Source organism: Carettochelys insculpta, chromosome 17 (genome assembly GCF_033958435.1).
Source record: "Carettochelys insculpta isolate YL-2023 chromosome 17, ASM3395843v1, whole genome shotgun sequence".
In the NCBI taxonomy this organism is placed as follows: domain Eukaryota; kingdom Metazoa; phylum Chordata; order Testudines; family Carettochelyidae; genus Carettochelys; species Carettochelys insculpta.
This window is the reverse complement of record NC_134153.1, coordinates 3,299,735-3,319,007: the sequence shown is the minus strand read 5'-3', so window position 1 is coordinate 3,319,007 and position 19,273 is coordinate 3,299,735. Positions and strand designations below refer to the sequence as shown.

General features: G+C 53.9%; 1 protein-coding gene across 3 annotated transcripts in view; it reads left to right on the top strand.

Moving 5' to 3' along the window:
* The window catches only part of HM13 (histocompatibility minor 13), a 29,068-nt gene extending 11,353 nt beyond the window's left edge, over positions 1–17,715 (top strand). For 2 of the 3 annotated variants that reach the window (XM_075011937.1, XM_075011939.1), the window contains 7 exons: positions 3,203–3,260; positions 8,500–8,583; positions 10,466–10,502; positions 12,119–12,221; positions 13,306–13,391; positions 15,751–15,942; positions 17,262–17,715. In XM_075011937.1, coding sequence (XP_074868038.1) covers positions 3,203–3,260; positions 8,500–8,583; positions 10,466–10,502; positions 12,119–12,221; positions 13,306–13,391; positions 15,751–15,901 — 519 coding nt within the window. In that variant the 3' untranslated portion in view covers positions 15,902–15,942; positions 17,262–17,715. The remainder of the gene's footprint in view (positions 1–3,202; positions 3,261–8,499; positions 8,584–10,465; positions 10,503–12,118; positions 12,222–13,305; positions 13,392–15,750; positions 15,943–17,261) is intronic. The other variant, XM_075011938.1, reaches the window with a different exon arrangement.
* The last annotated feature ends 1,558 nt before the right edge of the window (positions 17,716–19,273 follow it).

Here is a 19,273-nt window from a genome sequence, read left to right as displayed (position 1 = left end):
TGAGGGGCGTGTTTGCTGAGTGTTTTCCTGCAAAGTCCGTTGCGTTTTGAACCATATGATCAGGAATTTTACAAATGACCACTTGCTGGGTGCCTCGTTTGGAAACTTCTTCCCTGGAGGCACAGGGCATCCACCAGTTACCTGCTGTTTCCTGCATCCATCCTTCAGTCCTGTCTGGTGCTCTCTTTCTGAAGTTTTCATGGAGTCGCAATTGTTGTATCTGTCAGACTTTTTGATTTCGGAATTAGCTTTGTCAAATCCTTTTTGGACCTGCGTCAAATACTCAGCAGGCTGCACTTCAGATATGTGGAAATTGTCTCCAGCCATTATTTCTTTGATAGCCCTGGCATCTCTGTGTGCAGTGATTTCTTTGTTGCATGCTCTTACCTTCTTTCGGCTTAAGCTTCCTAATTCAGCTTTGTCAGTTCTTCTCATTGTTTTATCAGTGTGGAACAGGGACAGAGCACAGGTCTTATTGAGTGACTAAGAATAATTGCCATTGAAATATTGTCTCTGCATCCTGCTGAGAGCAGGGGTCTGCAGAAGACAGTTTAGGGACTGATAGCTGTTCCAAGTGTCCCTCCCTTGGCAGACTTAAATTTGGTTGTCTTGACCATGTCAGCAGATGTTCTGGTGCCAGGTTTCTTGGCTGGGCTGAAGACATGCTGGGTCTCATTAGAATCAAGTACATGTCTCACTGTTTGGTCTTCTGTAACATCTTACATCTAACATCTTTAACTTCTGTGCCAGGAAAGATAATGGAACAAGTAATTAAGGAAATCATCAGCAGACACTTGGAAGGTGGTAAAGTGATGGGGAACAGCCAGCATGGATTTGTAAAGTACAAATCACGTCAAACCAATCTGATAGCTTTCTTCAATAGGATAACGAGCCTTGTGGATAAGGGAGAAGCGGTGGATGTGGTACACCTAGACTTTAGTAAGGCATTTGATATGGTCTCACATGATATTCTTCTCAATAAACTAGGCAAATGCAATTTAGATGGGGCTACTATAAGATGAGTGCCAAACTGGCTGGATACCCATACTCAGAGAGTAGTTACTAATGGTTCTCAATCCTGCTGGAAAGTGGGGTTCCGCAGGGGTGTGTTTTGGGACCGGTTCTGTTCAATATCTTCATCAACGATTTAGATGTTGACATAGAAAGTACGCTTATTAAGCTTGCAGATGATGCAACTCCTCCTAGCTTGGTAACTGCTTTGGAGGATAGGGTCATAATTCAAAATGATCTGGACAAATTGGAAAAATGGTCTGAGGTAAACAGGATGAAGTTTAATAAAGACAAATACAAAGTGCTCAGCTTTAAGAAGGAACAAACAGTTTCACCCATACAGAATGGGAAGCGACTGTCTGGGAAGGAGTGTAGCAGAAAGGGATCTAGGGGTTATAGTGGACCACAAGCTAAATATGAGTCAACAGTGTGATGCTGTTGCAAAGAAAGCAAGCATGATTCTGGGATGCATTAACAGGCATGTTGTGAACAAGACATGAGAAATCATTCTTCCACTCTGCTCTGCTCTGGTTAGGCCTCAGTTGGAGGATTGTGTCCAGTTCTGGGCACCACATTTCAAGAAAGATGTGTCAAAATTGGAAGGGTCCAGAAAAGAGCAGCAAGAATGATCAAAGGTCTGGAGAACGTGACCTGTGAAGAAAGGCTGAAAGAACTGGGCTTGTTTAGTTTGGAAAAAAAGAAGATTGAGGGGGCACATCATAGTGGTTTTCAGGTATCTAAAAGGGAGCCATAAGGAGGAGGGAGAAAACTTGTTCTTCTGGGCCTCTGAGGATAGAACAAGAAGCAATGGACTTAAACTGCAGCAAGGGAGGTTTAGGCTGGACATTAGGAAAAGATTCCTAACTGTCAGGGTGGTCAAACACTGGAATAAATTGCCTCGGGAGGTTGTGGAATCGCCATCTCTGGAGATATTTAAGAACAGGTTAGATAGATGTCTATCAGGGATGGTCTAGACAGTACTTGGTGCTGTCATTGAGGCAGGGGGCTGGACTCGATGGCCTCTCGAGGTCCCTTCCAGTCCTAGTGTTCTATGATTCTATCTGCTGTCTTCTGTAGAGACTTTTCTTCATGTGATGTTACCTGCCATCCGAAAGCTGTTTTTAAGCACCTCTGGATGTGCTACAAGATCAAGTGGGTTTGTCATGTTGTTGCTGACGTAGTTGGTAAGAGACAAAACAGGCTTTTCGTCTCCCTTCAGGGCAGAAACAAGGCCTTGTTTGTGGCCTGTGTCTTCTTTCTCCCAATCCTTTTGCATATTCATAATACAAACTTTTGTATTGTCCTCTCTACCACAAATCCTGACCTCTGCATGAGGTGTTTCTGAATTACAGTGCTGGTTTTGGGAATGTTTAAAGGGCTAGTACTATGTTCTAAGGCTGTTACACATTGAACCCTTCTATGAGGCAGATTGGCTTTACAAAAGGAGAAGCACTGTGCTAGGAATCCATGTCTGTTTCTGTCCACCCACCATGCAGGACAGATGATGGGTCTGCAGGCTGTTGGTTAAACTGCTCTGGTCAGCATATTGCAGTTAACATACAAGAAAACTGTTCTCATCACTTCTGAGATCCTTTGACAATGGAGAATGTGCAATGTGAAAACATTTCATGTTAATGCATTGCAAAATTTTGATATTCATCACTTTTGCCACACGGTAAGTAGGATAATTTCTGAAAAGAGTACTTGCTCATGCAAGACCGGTATAAATGTTTTAATATATTGTTTGGTACTTTGAACTAATAAACACACACTGTAAGATGTTGAAATCAAACAGTACAGCTCCAGTCATAGTCATGTTACACTGTTCCTGAAACTGCAAAAACGTTTCTCATTGTGGGTACTGGTGTGTGACCTTGACCACGTGCTTTTGGCAGTACTTGACAGTTCCACCTAATACCTCATCTAAACATGCCTAAAATAAGCTTTGGGGTTGTGGGGTGCAAGACATTAAACCCCAGAAATGTGGCCTGGTTGGGAATTGCAGCACACGTGTTACTCTGGCTTCATGCTGAACTGACCTGAATTGGAGTAGAAATGAATATGGGGTTCTGTGACTGCTGGGAGCTCGGTCTCTGCTGTGGCCATGGCTGGTCCTGCTGAGGATAGCTGCAGTGGGATGGCTTCTGTCTTACTTGGGCCTCTGTTTTCACTTTGGACTGTTTGCTCCTAGGTCTTTGGCACCAACGTGATGGTGACTGTTGCCAAATCATTTGAGGCACCAATAAAATGTGAGTAGATCTGTCCTGCTTCCTGAACGGACCTGTCCTGCCTCTTGCCCATCACCCTTGCTGCCTGGGCTCTGCATGCCACCTGACTAGTTGTGTGTGCCACTGTCCGTTAATGGGTTTTCCCCCACCCCGGGCTCCCTGCCTCTGAGTTGGAATGTTACTCCTGGTCACACCAGAAGGACCTTGAATCCTCTCACAGCCATTTGCTTTAGAGCTAGTTAAGGTCTTTTCCAGCATAGTCTGTCCCAGCCAAACCGTGAAGTACAACAGACCTGTCAGGCAAGATAACATTGGATGTGAGCATTCAGATCTCTGATGATAGGGCAGGAACATCTGCAGGCACCTGGTCCAGCCCAGTGAAGGGAGTGAATACAAAGCCTTTGTGGGGGAAATAATGAGGATTCCAGGTTGCCACAGAAGTTTAAAGTCACTGAATAAGGCAGTTGCATCAGGTGTGATCTGAAGAGCCCCGGAAGCCAGTGACTCTGCAGTGTTCTGGGGCCACGGTAGCTGATTTGTGGGGATTGGCTTGTAAAGCCAAGAATAGAATCCCTTAGCCTCTGGATTTGGTCTAGTAACCTTAAAGGACAATGGAATCTCCCAGCTAATACCTTTAGGAAAGTAAGGAGGACCACACAGGGTCAGACCAGCGGTCCAGCTTGCCCAGTATCCTGTCTTGTGAAAGTGGTCAGTGCCGTGTGCGTCGGGCGAGAGAGCAGCACAGTGCAATTCACTGAGTGCTCTGTCTCCTATTGTTCTGCCCCACCTTCTTGCGCTTAGAGGTTTAGGGAAGCTCAGAATGTGGATGGCATTCCTGACTATCTTGTCTAATAGCCATCAGTGGATCTGTCATCCATGAATGTATCTAATTCCTTTTTGAACCCAGAAATATGTTTGGCTTTCTCAATATCCCCTGGCAAGGAGTTCCATAAGTTAACTGTGTGTTGTTGGACTACTCCCTTACACTAGTTTTAAACCTACAGTCTTTTCATTTCACTGAGTGACCACTGGTTCTTGTGGGTAACTAACGCTTCCTTATTGATTTGTAGAATCATAGAATCCTAGGAGTGGAAGGGACCTCAGGAGGTTATCTAGTCTAACCCCCTGCCCAAAGCAGGATTAACCCCAACTAATCGTCCCAGTTGATGACGTCAAGCCAAGACTTAAAACCTCTAGGGATGGAGATTCCACCACCTCTCTAGGCAACGCATTCCAATGCTTCACCACCCTCCTGGTGAAGTAGTTTTTCCTAATATCCAAACTAGACCTCCTCTCCTAGACCTCTCCCACTGTAACTTGAGACCGTTGCTCCTTGTTCTGCCATCCTGTCACTACAAAGAACAGCCTCTCTAGAGCCCCCTTTCAGGAAGTTGAAAGCTGCTATCAAATTGCCCCTCACTCTTCTCTTCTACAAACTAAATAAGCCCAAATTCCTCAGCCTCTCGTCATACATCATGTGCTCCAGCCCCTTAATCATTTTCGTTGCCCGTTGCTGGACCTTCTCCAATGCATCCACATCCTTTCTATACTGGAGGCCCAGAACTGGATGCAGTACGCCAGATGTGGCCTCACCACTGCCGAATAGAGGGGAGTAATAACTTATCTGGAAGTGCTCCTCGTAATGCACCCAATATACCATTAGCCTGCTTGGCTATAAGGGCACACTGTTGACTCATATCCAACTTCTCATCCACTGTAATCCCTAGGTCCTTTTCTGCTGTAGTGTTACTTAACCAGTCGGTCCCCAGTCTGTAAAAATGGTTGGGATTCTTCCGTCCCAAGTGCAGGACTCTGCACTTGTCCTTGTTGAACTTCATCGGATTTCTTTTGGCACAGTCCTCCAATTTATCTAGGTCACTCTGTATCCTATCCCCACCCACCAGTGTATCTATCTCTCCCTCTAGCTTAGTGTCATCCCCAAATTTGCTGAGGATGCAATCCATCCCCTCATCCAGGTCATTAATAAAGATGTTGAACAAACCCAGCCCCAGAACTCTAATCCTTCTCTGCACTATTCATGATTTTAGAGCCCTCTATCATAGTCATCTCTTTTCCAGATGGTACAGCCCCAATATCTTTAATTTCTCCTTATGTGGAAGCTGTTACAGGGCCCTTCTCTGTATTTTTTCCAATTTGAATGCATGGTTTCCGAGATGCAGTGACCAGAACTGCATGCAGTATTAAGGGTGTGGCCCTACCATGGATGTATATAGTGGCATATTTTCTGCCTTAATATGCATCTCTTTCCTAATAGCTTCTTACATTGTGAGGTTTTTTTTTTGATTGCTGCTCTGTATTGAATGGATGTTTTCAGAAAATTATCCACAATGACTCCAAGATCTCTCTGCGTAGTAACATCTAACTTCCATCCCATCCCTTTGTATGTATCGTTGGGATGATGTTTTCCAATATGCATTGCTTTGCATTTATTAAATTTTATTTGTCATTTTGTTTTCCAGGCACCCAGTTTTGTGAGAGCCCCTTTGTAAGTCTTTTCGATAGGCTTTGAACTTTACTCTTTTGAGTAGTTTTGCATTGTCTGCAAACACTGCCACTTCCGTATTTGCCCCCTTTTCCAGATGATTGCAAATATGTTGAACAGCACTGGTCCTAGTACAGATCCTAGTGGGACCCTGCAATTTACCCCCTCAACTGTGAAAACTGACCATTTATTCCTACGCTTTGTTTCCTGCCTTTTTTAACCATGACTGATCCATGAGGGGACCCTCCTCCTTTTGTCATAACAGCTTACTTTGCTTAAGAGCCTTTTAGTGAGGCACCTTGTCAAAAGCTTCCTAAAGATCCAGGTACACATAGTCCCCCGGGTCACCCTTGTCCACATGTTTGAGCCTCTCAAAGAACAATTGCTTGAGTCACAATTTGTCTTTACAAAAGCTGTGTTGAGTATTTCCCAACATATCCTGTTTGTCTGTGTCTGATCATTCTGCTCTTTGCTATTGTTTCAACCACTTTGCCTGCCACTGAAGTTGGGCTTACCAGTCTGTAATTGCCAGGATCACTGCTGCGGACTTTTTAAAAAAATTGGTGTGACATTAGCTGGCCTCCAGTCATTTGGTACAGAGGCCTATTTAAGCAATCGATTATATACCATAGTTTGTAGTTCTACAGTTTCACCTTTGAATTTTTTCCAAGCTCTTGGGTGGTCTTGGTGGCTTATTACTATTTAATGCACCAGTTTGTTGTAAAACCCCCTCTCGACATCTCTGCTGGGGACAGGTCCTCAGATTTGTTCCCTAAAAAGCATGGCACATGTATAGGAATCTTCCTCACACCTTTGCAGTGAAGATGAATGCAGAGTTCATTTAGCTTTTCTATAAAAGCCTTATCTTCTTTGACTGCTCCTGTAGTACCTTCATGGTCCTCTGATCCCATTGATTGCCAGGCAGGATTCTGGCCTCTGATACACTTTCAAAAAAAATTGCAGTTTGTGTCTCTTCTTCTAGTTGTTTTTCAATTCTTTTTTGGCCTGCCTAGTTATACTTGACTTGCCAGAGTTTACTCTTCATCTACTTTCTCCAGCCGTCTAGGGAGTTGCAGTTTTTAGAGAGCGTGTTTTTATATTGTTTAACCATTGTTTGGCTCTCAAGTATTTTTCTTTCAGGATGCGTGTATAATTTGAGCCTCTGTTGTAGTGTTTCTGTGCATCTTGCAGGCAGTTCAGTCATGTGCCTGTTCTTAATTTCTATTTAACTAGCCGCCTCATTTTTGTGCACTTCCCCATTTGGAAGTGAAATGCTGCTGTGTTGGGGGGTTTTGGTATTTTTCTCCCCTAGAAGGATGTTAGGCTTGTGGTTTGGATATATTCTCCTCTTGGACCAGATCTTCTGGGCGGCTTAGAACTAAATCAAAATTCTGCCCCCTTGTGGGTTTCAGGACTGGCTGCTCTAAGTAGTATCCATTAACAGTGTCTAGAAATTTTATCTCCACATTTCGCCCTGAGCTGACATGTACCCAGTCAATGTGGGGACAGCTGCAATCCCCCGTTGTTGTTGGGGTTTCTGTGTTTGTAGTCTCTCTAGTCGCTGAGAGTCATCCTCCTCCTGGGCAGATGGTTGGCACTGTGTTCCTGCTGGGCTGCTCTTAAACAAGCAGGGAATCTCTCTCTGGAGAGAGTGTGTGTTGGGCTGTTGGATTCTCTTGAGATTTTGAACGCATCTGACTCTCTGCTTTCACACAGAGCGAGAGAACCATATTGCGCTGGTTCCTTGAGTTCCTTTAGCTCAGGGGGTCTCAAACTTCTTGGCCCGTGGCCCACCCTGTTCAGTGCAAGCCTTTCCCTAGACCACCAGCCGACCACCCAGGATGACAAAACACATTTATTTATCTCTAAGTACTTTAAATACTAAATTATTCATATTAGTCTACTGGAGCGTAAAAACATAGATACGCAGCTGTAATGTGGGTGCAGGGGCAGGCCTGGAGAGTCAGGCGGGCTCCGCTGTGGGCGCCGGGAATCCTGAGCCCGTGGCCCACCTGTGAGATGATTGCAGGCCAACGATCCGTGGGCCATGCTTTGAGAACCACTGCTTTAGCTAAACATCCCATCCGCTCCAGGTTACCCCACCATCCATTCCTGTCCCATCTCGGGCACGGGTCACTCGGACCTGTTGGCCCCCTGTGGTCTGGATGGGTGCAGACTTCATCAGCTGCCTTCTTTCCCGTCCCCTCATGGAAACATGATGGGATAATTGCCAGTCAAGACACTTGACAAGCTGAGCTCATGACCCCTCTTCAGAGATGGGAGCTCCAGCCACCCAGCTGCTCAGCCCTGTTGCGCTCTGTCTCCAGCTAGGGGACCCAGGGCAGGACGCAGGGAGCCTCTCCCCTATGTGTCTTCCCGCAGGTTGCTGCCACACAGCAGTGCTGCCTGCAAGAGGGGGGTAACCAGACATCCCCATCAAAGGAAGCGCTGAGTGTCCTAATGCCCCTGTTTCCCCAGCTTCCTAGGCAGAACCCAGCCTTTGAACGTAGCTGGGGCCATGTCTCCCCGTTTGCCTACTTTGGGCGCTGGCCGCAAGTGGCGTGTGCATGGCCTGTAGGCGGTTTCTCTCTTGCAGTGGGCGGATGTGCAGGCAGTTGGAGTTGGCGTGTGGAGAGGACGCTCTCATCTCCAGCTCTTTCCATACCTGTGCGCACGCCTGTCCAAAGCATCAGCGTGGATTTGCGCATCTAAACCTGAGCTCGTCCCCCTTCTAATGCTCCCTCTCTGCTTTTCCAGTGGTTTTCCCCCAGGATCTGCTGGAGAAGGGGCTGGAGGCTGACAACTTTGCCATGCTGGGCCTTGGAGATGTCGTCATTCCAGGTAAAGATGGTGTGTTAATAGAAAGGGTGTTACTCAACCAAGAGTACGAGCTGGGTGCCTGGGATTCGGGGGCCAGGGGGTGGAGCGCAGACTGCAGATCCAGCTGCATAGCCACAGCTCAGCAGATGACGACTCTGCACAAGAGCTGAACGGGAGCCCGGTCTCGTGTCTCCCACGCAGAGGCTGCCGGAGGGGAGCTGTGCCTAGGAGTCAGGGGAGGCTGTGGGCAGTAGGAGTGGGAAGGGTTCCAGAGGTTTTGGCACCGGTGCTGTTGGGATAGCCGGAGAGTCTCTTGGCCCAGCTGATCTCTAGGACTGGCACTGGCCTTGCTGCAGGCCACAGCTCTGTTACAAGCATTCCTGTGGAGTCTGCCACAGGCTCGCAACCTTGGGCTGCCGGAGACCTGCTCCAGTCAGCGCTGCTGGGGCTGGCTGGCCTGGCCTGGCCTGTGCTTACTGGGCTGGGCTGCCATCTTGGTAGCTCCACCTCCCCCTGCTACCATAGGTAGGGTGACCAGCTGTCCCGCGCTGGGCAGGACAGTCCCATATTTCGGACACCAAAAAGGCATCCCTACTTATTTTGTAAAAGGGATGAATTGTCCCGTGTTTGGGCCCTTGGGGGCTGAGGGTGGGGGCGGGAGAGGCTGCGGCCACCACTTCCCTGGGACTCTGGGGCCAGGAGCGCCCACAGCTACCACTAGCCAGGGCTCCAGGGCTGGGAGCGCCTGCGGTCGCCATTACCCCGGGGCTCCCGGCGGGGAGCACCCATGGCCCCCAATTTCCTGGGGAGAGGGCGAGGGTGCCAGCTCCCTGGGGCTTGGTGCAGCCAGAAGGAGCTGCCCCTCCCGCCGTATCTCCCTATCCCGTATTTGGGACAGGGCGGTAGGGTCGCCCTAGCCAAGGGCCCCTCCAGAAGGAGCTGCAGGGCACAGATGGGCTTAGAAGCATTTTCGGCTTCTGGCAGCACAGCTAGTGGTGGCCACAGGTGTGCTGGGCCTTGGCGCATCATCTGGCTCTAGGCTGCTGCCTGGTACGCCAGGCCTCCCTCCCTCTTAGGGCCGGGGTAGAGATCTCTTGTGCTGCACGGCGTGGGGGTGGAGAGAGCAGTGCTTGGCCATTCCTTGCACACTGGAGAGGTGCTGATGATTGAATTCCAGGCTGGGGACCACCTGTCTGAAAGGAAATGGGCGAGCATGTGGGGTCAGGTGCACCCCTCTCTTGGCTCGCTCTGCCCTGTGCCTCAGCTGGCCCCCCGTATTTAACTCCTCTGATCTTCAGTGCCTCTCCCTCCTACAGCTGTCTCTGTGCAGCAAGGGGTTGGGTGTCTACAGAGTACTGACCCCCAGATCAGGAGGCTGATTTGTCTTGCACACCCGCCACATGTCTTACTTACAAACAACTTGCTTTCAAAATCCGATACGAAAATACCCAAGTGTCACAGCTGCACTAGTGCTGAAAAAAGGCCAACTTTCTCCTGTGACCCTGCGATGGTAAAATCAGTTAGAATATAAATATCGTGCCTCTGTTTCAGGGTACGGTGTAAAGAGGAGTACGCAAACAAGGGATTGTACGAAATCAGAGTTCGCACTGAGCTCCGTAGGGCTTTTCTGCAGCTTGTCGTAAAACAAGGCAAATGTCAAGCTGGGCTGATGTACGCAGAGGTCTTCTGGGGCTACCCCAGGTCGAGCACCTCTGCTCTACAAGACCGACCAACTGGGGAATTGCTTTGCTAAAAATGGACCGATACTGAATTCAGCCGCAAGTGGGCGCTGTGGTCCTCTGTGTGCTTCTAGGAGGGACCCAAGCACAAACTCCTCTCCTGTCCCCCTGCCTTCTGCGCCGGGTTCCCCTGTCCCTCTAACTGTGCATCTGTTCCCACTCAGGGATCTTCATTGCCCTGCTGCTGCGTTTCGACGTCAGGTGAGCTGTGCCCCCAGAGCTTGTCTCCAGTACAGTTTGCCTTCACTCTGGGTTGGAGAGTTGCCCCGGGCTGCTTTGTTGAAGTAGATGAGCGGCCAGGGCAGCCAAACCTTATGTGCTGAGCTTTGAGATGGGGCGCGGTGACAGGAGGCCACGGGGTAAATCTAGGAAGCAGGGAGACACAGAGGAGGCAAGCCCAGAAGGGTCAAGAGCCCTTGGACAGAGGAGGTCACTTATGATCTGGACCCTGAAGCGATTGGGGTCTGGGCAGACCCTGAAAATGCTGATGCCTTAGAGCCTGTGAGAGCAGCATCCTGCCCATGCTGCAGTCTGGAGAGCTGGTGCTTGAGGAAGAGCTGGGAGAAGCAGACGCAAGGCAGCAACGCCAGGGCGGCTGGGCACCAGGAGACAGGAAGGAAAGTGCTCGGGGCTCTGCTGCAGCAGGTGGAGGCCAGGAGGAGGCCGTCGCACCGGGGAAGAGCTGGGTATAGCAGTGCCGTGCTTTCCCATGGGTCGGGAATGCAGGACCTTCGCATGGGGCGTCCTGCTGGCCTCGGGGCTCGAGTTCTCTGTGGTCACCTGGCGTCACTCAGAGGACGGGCTCCTGAACGTGCCTCCCTCCCTGAGGCGCTCAGGTCCCCGCTCCTCAAACGCTCCACTTGCCCCAGCCCCATGCTGGCTTCTCCAGGCAGGCTGCAAGCGTGCTGGGTGCCTTTGCCCATGTCTGCCTGCAGTGCTGCCCGGCCTGACCTGCAGGGAAGCAGCCTCCCAGCTAGGGAGTGGGTGCAGGAGAGCCAGGTGAAGAGCTGCTCCCTTGGCGGAGGGCTTCTCACTGCCGTTTGCTCACCCCTGTTCATGGAGTAAGGCTCCTTTTGTACTTCTTGGGTAAGGGCTGGAGGTTCCAGGATCCCTCCAGAGGCCTCCTGCCTCCCCTCCAGGCCTGCACTGTGCTCTCCCCAGACCCTCTCTGCACCACTCCTAGTATGGGCAGGACGGGCTGCTCAGTCTGTGCCAGTGTGTGGGTGTGTTGCCTCTAGACTGCTAAGCCAGCTATGCCTGTGTCCTGATAAAACCCACCAATGCCAGAAGCTGGGGTGGTTTGGTAGTGCCACTCTGAGAGCCCACATTCATCCTGCTTAAACAACAGCTTCTTGGGAGCAGCTGCTCTGGACCCCACAAGAAGAGAGAGAGTTCTTGATGTGGTTCTAAGTGGAGGTCCGGATCTGGTGAATGTAACTAAACCGCTTGGTAACAGTGACCAGAATATCCCTGGGGTGCCCCCTCCAAGCATTCCGGCAGCTTGGTGAGCCATGAATTCTCTTTGCAGAAGCCATGTTGACTTGTGCCTGGCAGTACCGGTGTTTCCTAGAGCTTCAACCAGTCTGGCCCATACCGAAGTTAGACCTCCTGGCCTCTTTTAGCCAGTTTGTTCCTAGTCTGGCAGAAGCTGAACTGAGCAGCAGGGGAGGGATCAGTCACTGGTTCCCTGTTCTGTTCACTCCCTCTGGGGCATTGGGCACTGGCCGCTGTGGGCAGACAGGAGTCTGGGCTGGGGGGACCTTGGGTTTGAGCCCAGCTGGCCGGTCTGACCTTCTGCTCTCCTCCCTGCCCTGCAGTTTAAAGAAGAACACGCACACGTACTTCTACACCAGCTTCGTGGCGTACATCTTTGGCCTGGGCCTGACCATCTTCATCATGCACATCTTCAAGCACGCGCAGGTGAGCCCGCTTTCCCGCCGGCCTCGCCTTGCGGCCACACAGGGCAGCAGCGGTCAGCGGTGCTGTCGCCTCGGCCATGACGTCCGCCTGGCTTGGGGCAGGGAGGCTCTTTGATGCGTGGCCTCTGCTGCTCAGGGTTTGCAGGCCCTGAGTGGTGTTCTGCTCGCTGGTGCCTGTGCCCCACACAGCCAGATGCAGCAGCAGGCTGGGGCTTGGTCAGAGCTAGTGTTAGTCCGAGAGTGAGGGCGCCGCTTTGGGGGCAGAAGATCGAAGCTGGATTCCTGAGCTGGCTCTGACCCTTTTGCCCTCACAGCAAGTGCCCCTCCATAGCTCCATGCAGCTGCACGCCTGGCTGCTAAGATCCCCTGCAGGGTGTGTCCTGCCAGGGGTGACGCAGGAGGCCGCCAGGGTTTTCATCCCAGGTGCAGTGTGCATTGAGGATGTGGCTTGGATTGCAAACTGAACAAACTAGCTTTGGGATCTGCAGGTGCCAAGCGTGAAGCCTGCAGTGGGCACCTCTGAGTATAGCTGGAGTCGCCTGGCTCCCAGAACCAGGTGCCAGCACAGCAGAAATACCAGCTGGTTCTGTTTCCCAGCCACTCACAGCTCTGCTGGCCTCGGACAGTGGGCTGTTCTGAGGGGCTCTGCACTGAGGTGCTTCCCTCCCTGCCTTTGGGGGCCATGCCCCGAGATTGTTAGTCCCCATCCAAAGAGGGTGCTAGACAACCAGGCAGACCTTGGCTGTGGGATAGTCAGTGCCTGCAAGTGTCACCTGCCCCTTCCAGGAGCTGCTCTGTCTCGTGAACACTGGGCCAGAAGGGGGGACTTCAGGTCAGTCTTGTCCTAATGCTGCAGCTTGTTGGGACGTGAAGCTTGCAGATTTCTGGAGTACCAGGGAAAGATCAGGCACCGAGCCCTATCCCTGAGCTGTGGCCGATGTGTGTGACCATAATCCAGGGACCTTGAGCAGCTGTCATCCTGGGACAAGGCTGCCCTGTTCCTCCCCAGCAGCCTTGGCTGCAGGCTTAGCTGCTTTTCAAGGCTGCTCTGATGCAGTAATTGCCTGTTTCTCCTTCCCCTGCAGCCAGCCCTGCTGTACCTGGTTCCTGCCTGCATTGGGTTCCCGCTCCTCGTGGCCTTGGTGAAGGGAGAAGTAACTGAAATGTTCAGGTAAGTCACCTGGTGGCACGGCTCCGAGCCCCGGCCCTGGGAGTGCCTGCAAAGTGCAGGTGTTCCCATGCTGGCCCACAGGCGACTGGATGAGTTCACCTGGCTATGCTGGGGGGCGTGTACGGGTGAGGGAGTGACTGTATGTTCCCTGGCGTGTTCCTCCTCTCGCCCGGCCCCTCCCCACCTCCGTGGGAGCTGTGTGGGAGCGGAAGGCGCGGCTGCAGCTGTCTCTGCGCTGGGAGCTCTGACTCACTCTTCCGCTGAGCTGGGGCGAAGTCACAGGGTGGGGTGGGCCTGCACACCTGGCCCGTCAGCCCCAGGAGCTGTTGCAGAAGGGAGCGGAGCCAGCCCAGCCACGGAGCCTGGAGAGGCGATGGCATGTGTCCTCATCGGGGGGGCCTCCCCCGAGCAGGGAGACAGGTCCTAGCTAGGAGCTGTCTTCTCCACGCTGCTCCCACCCCAGGCTCTGCAGAAGGGCACCTATGGCCCCATCCTTCCTTTGCTGCTCTCAGGCAGCTGCTCAGCGACTGGTGGCACCCCTCAGGCTGGCCAGAGCACCTGCCGGCTGGCCTGTCCCAGCCCAGTGGAGCAGGGCCGGACTGCCCCGTAAGTCTTCCTCCACCGCTAGCGTCCGCCACGTGGGAACGTGAGCTACTTTCTTTGTCGACCAGCTGCTCCAAGGAGGACTCTGGCTCCGGGCCTGGCAGTCGGCCTGAACCCAGGGCCCCCCCCAGAACTGTTCAGAAACTCGGGGAGGCAGGCATGTGCTGCGGGAAGGGGGGAGGTGTCATTCACCCGCTGGGGGCCAGTGGACCCCGTCTTTCCCTCCCCGTCTCCTAGCCCGCTTTGCGCCATTCCCCCCGTGGCTCTGAGCTGGGACTTTCACTCTTCCCAGTCCCTTCCGCACCTGCCTGCTCTTTGATGTTTGCTTCTGACAGTCGCTGCTGCAGGCACTGTGTGTTCTGGCTTCCTCCTTCCTGTGCACCTGATATCCCGCAGCCGCTTCTCCCACAGGCCAGTGACTCACCAGCCTGCTGCAGCAGCATCTCTCTGGCGAGAGACACGTAGCCCGTGCAGGCGGTGTTTGAACAGGGACCTCACGGATTCTCATGGCAGGGCTGGCACAGGCACAGAGCACAGCGTATCCCCGCATGGCTCCCCGTGATTAGCACGGCCCTCTTTGAACTAGCTTGGCAGGAGGGTGTCACTCTTTGCTAGCCTCAGCCGGCAGACACAGCCCTCTGCATCTCTGGGCGTTGGCTGTCCCCCAGAGAGCAGGGGTTGGCTGGCTTAGGAAAGTTCCTGGGATCCAGCGTCTCTTGAACCAGCTCCAGGACTTGGAGGAGAAAATGGAATGTGATCAAGCCCATCCGCCTGGAGGAGCGGAAGCCCCCCCGCCCCCCCGAGGAATTCCACCAGGTGGAGGTGCCTCAGTGCTTTGATGCCGCCCGGGTTCCTGTGAGCGCTGAAAGTCTGTGATTTGAGCTGGTGTCTCTGTCAGCCACCTGCACTGCTGGCAGCACACCTCAGTGTGCGGCTGGTCCCCGTCCTCACGCCCCACTCGGCCTGTGGTAGCCTGGCCCGGCCCGGCCTGGCCCTGCAGCCTGTGGTGACTGGAGACATGGCACTGCCCAAGGAGCTCCAGGTGACCAACCGGTGGAATCCCTCCCGCTGCCGCCGCCTTTGAAGCAGCCTGGCACTTGAGAACACGGTGCTGGGGTCCCGGAATGAGCGTGCTAAGGAGGGAGGGTACCTGCTGGGCCTGGCTGCGGGGGACTGGAAGGGCAGCTGGGGGGCACAGTTAGATTTTAGAGGCTGGGGGAGTGGGGTAAGGAAGAGGTGCAGGCTGGAGCACAGCTAAACAGCACCCGGCTCCGAGCTGACATCCTTGCGAAGCCCCCGTGGCCAGTCCCTAACTCCCGTCTACCTCTGCTTTGAACTACCAGCAGGAAAGCGGGTAGCCAGCATGCCCAGTGGGAGCTGCTGCAGGGCAGCCTGGTGTGACTGGCATGGAAGAGCTTTTTGCCTGCATCAATCTCCTGCCTCTCAATGGTCTCTGCGCCTGGCCCTGCCTGGGGCTTTCTGTGGTCACACTGCCATGCCCTAGGCCTCAGCCCCTCCCTCCTTGGACAGCTGCCCCAAGGGTTTCCACAGAGAGCGCAGTAGCGTGAGCTCCCTGGAGCCCCACGTGGCCCCGCAGCCCAGCCCATGCCGGGGGCGCGAGGGCGAGTGTAGACGCAGGCTCTGCGGGGCAGAGCATTTGCAGCCATCTCGCTCTGAACGATTCTTACTCCTTTCTTTCTCTTTCCTCCTTTCCCTTTCCTCCCTGTCCCCTGCCTCCTTCCCGTCTTTTCTGCAGCTACGAATCCTCTGCTGAAATCTTGCCACACACTCCGAGACTTACCCACTTCCCCACCGTGTCGGGTTCTCCGGCTAGCCTTGCCGATTCCATGCAGCAGAAACTGTCCTGTCCCCGCCGACGCCGGCAGCAAAGCCCCAGCGCCATGTAGCAATCGCTCGCGGTGCCCTTTCTTTGTCTCTGGCTGGCCAGGTAGGGTCTCTCTAGCTCCAGCAAACCCCTTCCCAGCTGCACACCCTCTGGCTTGTGCTGTGACCAGCCACCTTGCTGCCTGGGCGGGTCTCTGTCCTCTTTGGACGGGTGACGCTTGTCTGCAGCCCCCCAGAGGCTCGAGCATCCGACAGGACAGGAGCTGTGAGCTTGGCTCTGTCCGAGGCTTGGTGGCAGCATTGCCTTCGTTCAGCTTGTCCTGATGGCCGTGCTGCCAGGGTCGCTTCTCTGCTCTCACCTACTCTTGAGGCTTCTCCTGCCCCACGAAACGGTCCCTGCACTGCCAAGGGGCCAGCCTCTGCGCACGCTCGCCCCTTCACGCGGCCAGAGCCAGCCACCGAAAGAACCCTCCTAAATCCGCCTCGCCGAGCCGCCCCCCAGCTGCAGGCTCTCCTGATTCACTTGCACAAAGCACACGAGCTCTTGGCTGCCTGGCCCATCACCTCATGGACATGCCAGTGGCCCATGGCACGGAGGGGCCGGGCCTTTACCGCCAGTGTCTGCAAGTTCTGCGTGGCGGGGGCAGCCGGTGTCAGCAGATCCACGCACACCTACGAAAGCCAGGCCTGGCGTGAGCCTAGGTCTAGCCCGGGGGCGGGGAGTGCGCTCCATGGGCCAACCAATGCGTGTGTTTGTGTATCCACATGTGCGTCTTCCTGCCGTAGCAAAACCCTCTCTCCTTGGCTCGGGGGCTGTGTCCCCTCGAACTCGGCCCGCGCCCGTGCAGTGCGAACTCTGTGACGGGTGCTGGTGTGGAGGTGACGTGTGACTCCGCCACCAAACGTCCTGGAGCGCGGTGGGGCTGAGGGGTTTGCAGTGCGGCGGGGGTTGGGGTGCAGAGGCTGCATGTGGGAGGGGGGACCTGCCACAGCAGCACCTGGGCTGGGGAGAAGAGGGGTGGGGCTGGGGGAAGGACACCTTTCCCCCGCCAGCCACAGCAGCTGTGGGGGTGACAGAGAGGCATGGCTCCTGGCCACAGGCCTGAGAGGCACTTAACAGGCTGCTGTGCAGCCATGGAGCTTAGAGAGGGGCAGGGTTGGGAGGTATACTGGGTGGAGTGGTACAGCCGTGCGTCGTCAGGGTGGCCACCCGCTGAATTCCGTGCCTGGCGCTGTAACGCTGCAGTCAGGGCGAGCCACATTCTCCCCTCCAGCTGTGCCCAGTCCCGCTCTAGGCAGCGCTAGAGGCCGGCGAGCCTGTGCAGCTCCACTCCCTTCACTGCTGGCAGTGCTGGGCCCCGCTTGCAGCCCAAGAACTGCAGCTGCTCAGCTCCCAATGCCCTCTTCCCCTCTTGCCCTCAGCTACGAGGAGAATTCCGCGCCAAAGGAGGGGCCTGGGGACGCCAAAGACGCAGCGGTGGGAACGGATAAAAAAGAGCAGTGACCTCGCGCACCTGGACCAGGCCGGGCCGGGCGTGTCAGAACCAGGCCGGGCCGAGATCCAGACAAGGGATGAAGACAAAAAGACCAATTGTGTATCAGCATCGTGTTGTGCGTATGTGTCCGGAGAAACCGTCGGGGTGGGAGCAGCCTCCATAGGCCACGGCCCTGCCCGAAGGCCTCCTGCCGTCTCGACGTTCCACCCCGGGGCACGTCCGCGGCCACGCAGCGCTTTGGGCAGCCGCCCTCTCGTTTTATTTCAGTTTGTGTCGTCTCCGGAATGGCTAGGAAAACGGGCGGGAAAAACCCAGGGGCTGGTTTTTAAATTTTGTATTGTGGACTCGCTTTCTCTCATATTAAACCATCTCAAAGTATGGAGGAGCTGTGGGGCTCGGTTCTTTGGGGCACCAGGGAGCTCGTCTCTCCCTGTGGGATGCTTCTCCCAGCCTGCTGGAGGCTCTGAGTAGAACCTGTTCGATCAGGTGATCTTTGGTGTTGCTGCCCAGTGGTGGTGGGCGTGGGATTTCTCTTAGAAACTCCTGTCCAGTCACTCCCTTGGTTCACTATGCATGCAGGACTCCCTTGAGGTGGGCCCAAAAGGCAGCTGCCTGTTTCCCATTAATTTCTGTCGTAGATGTTCCTCCGGACTCGCAGCTGAGCATTGGTAAGTCTTTATTGTCCACATCCGCACAAAGGCAGGGGGCAGAACAGAGCTGTTATCCCCGTTCTACAGATGGGAAACTGAGGCACAGAGGCGTGTCTCAAGCCAGCCAGTTCTGTGGCTCCTGCTATAGCAAATCTATAGTTCCAGCCAACTAGGGCCAGGTGGCTGACGGCGAGCGTGGTGGACGCTACAGCTGCAGGGCAGTGCGGGCAGCTCCTGGTACGGAGAGCGGGGCACCTCAAGTGACTTGCAGGGCACTGGCGATACCTGGGGCAAAGCTGCACGTGGAACCCCAAGTGCTAAAGCGCCTGTGGAGGAGCCCCCCTGCAGGAGGCACGGCTGCCCGGCGAGCTGAAGGGCAGCAGACTCTCTCTGTGAAGAACCCAAGCCAGCAGCTGCTGACCGAAGAGAAGCCTTGACCACCAAAGAGCAGCTGTTGCAAGGTGGGTGGAGAATGGGAGAGAGGCTCTCCTGCTCCCAGCAGCCCCAGGGCAGCGTGAAATGAAGTTGAGAGACTCAGGGCTGCCCTGGTGTGCGGTGCCCATCCTGTGCCAAGCAGCAAGGAGCCAGAAATGGGGGAGGGACAACTTAAATGGGTCAGAGCCCTTCCCCACCCTAAATCCTGAGACCTTTTCTCTAACTCCTAGGTGCAGAGCCTGCACCAGAGCCAAGGGAATAGGCAGTTGGCAGGCCCATGTTCAGCTAGGTGGGCTGAGTCAGACATGTGGATTGTCACCCTATTGCCCCAGCAGCAGCAGGGCTCATTGTCATAGAATCCTAGGGCTGGAAGGAACCTCAAGAGGTCATCTAGTCCAGCCACCTGCTTCAAGCAGGATAAACCCCCACTAAGTCATCCCAGCTGGGACCTTGTCAAGCCAGGACTTATAAACCTCGAGGGATGGAGAATCCACCACCTCTCTAGGCAACACATTCCAGTGCTTCCCCACCCAGCTGGGGAAGTAGTTTTTCCTAATATCCAACCTACACCTCCCCCTCTGTAACTTCAGACCATTGCTCCTTGTTGTGCCATCTGACACCACTGAGAGCAGTTTCTCTCCATCCTCTTTAGAGCTCTCCTGCAGGAAGTTGAAGGCTGCTATTAAATCACCCCTCAGTCTTCTCTTCTGTAAGCTAAACAAGCCCAAATCCCTCAGCCTCTCCTCACAGGTCATGTGCTCCAGCCCCTGCATCATTTTTGTTGCCCTCGCCTGAACCTGCTCCAGCACATCCACATCCTTTCTACACAGGCAGAGGTAGGAACAATCCTGTC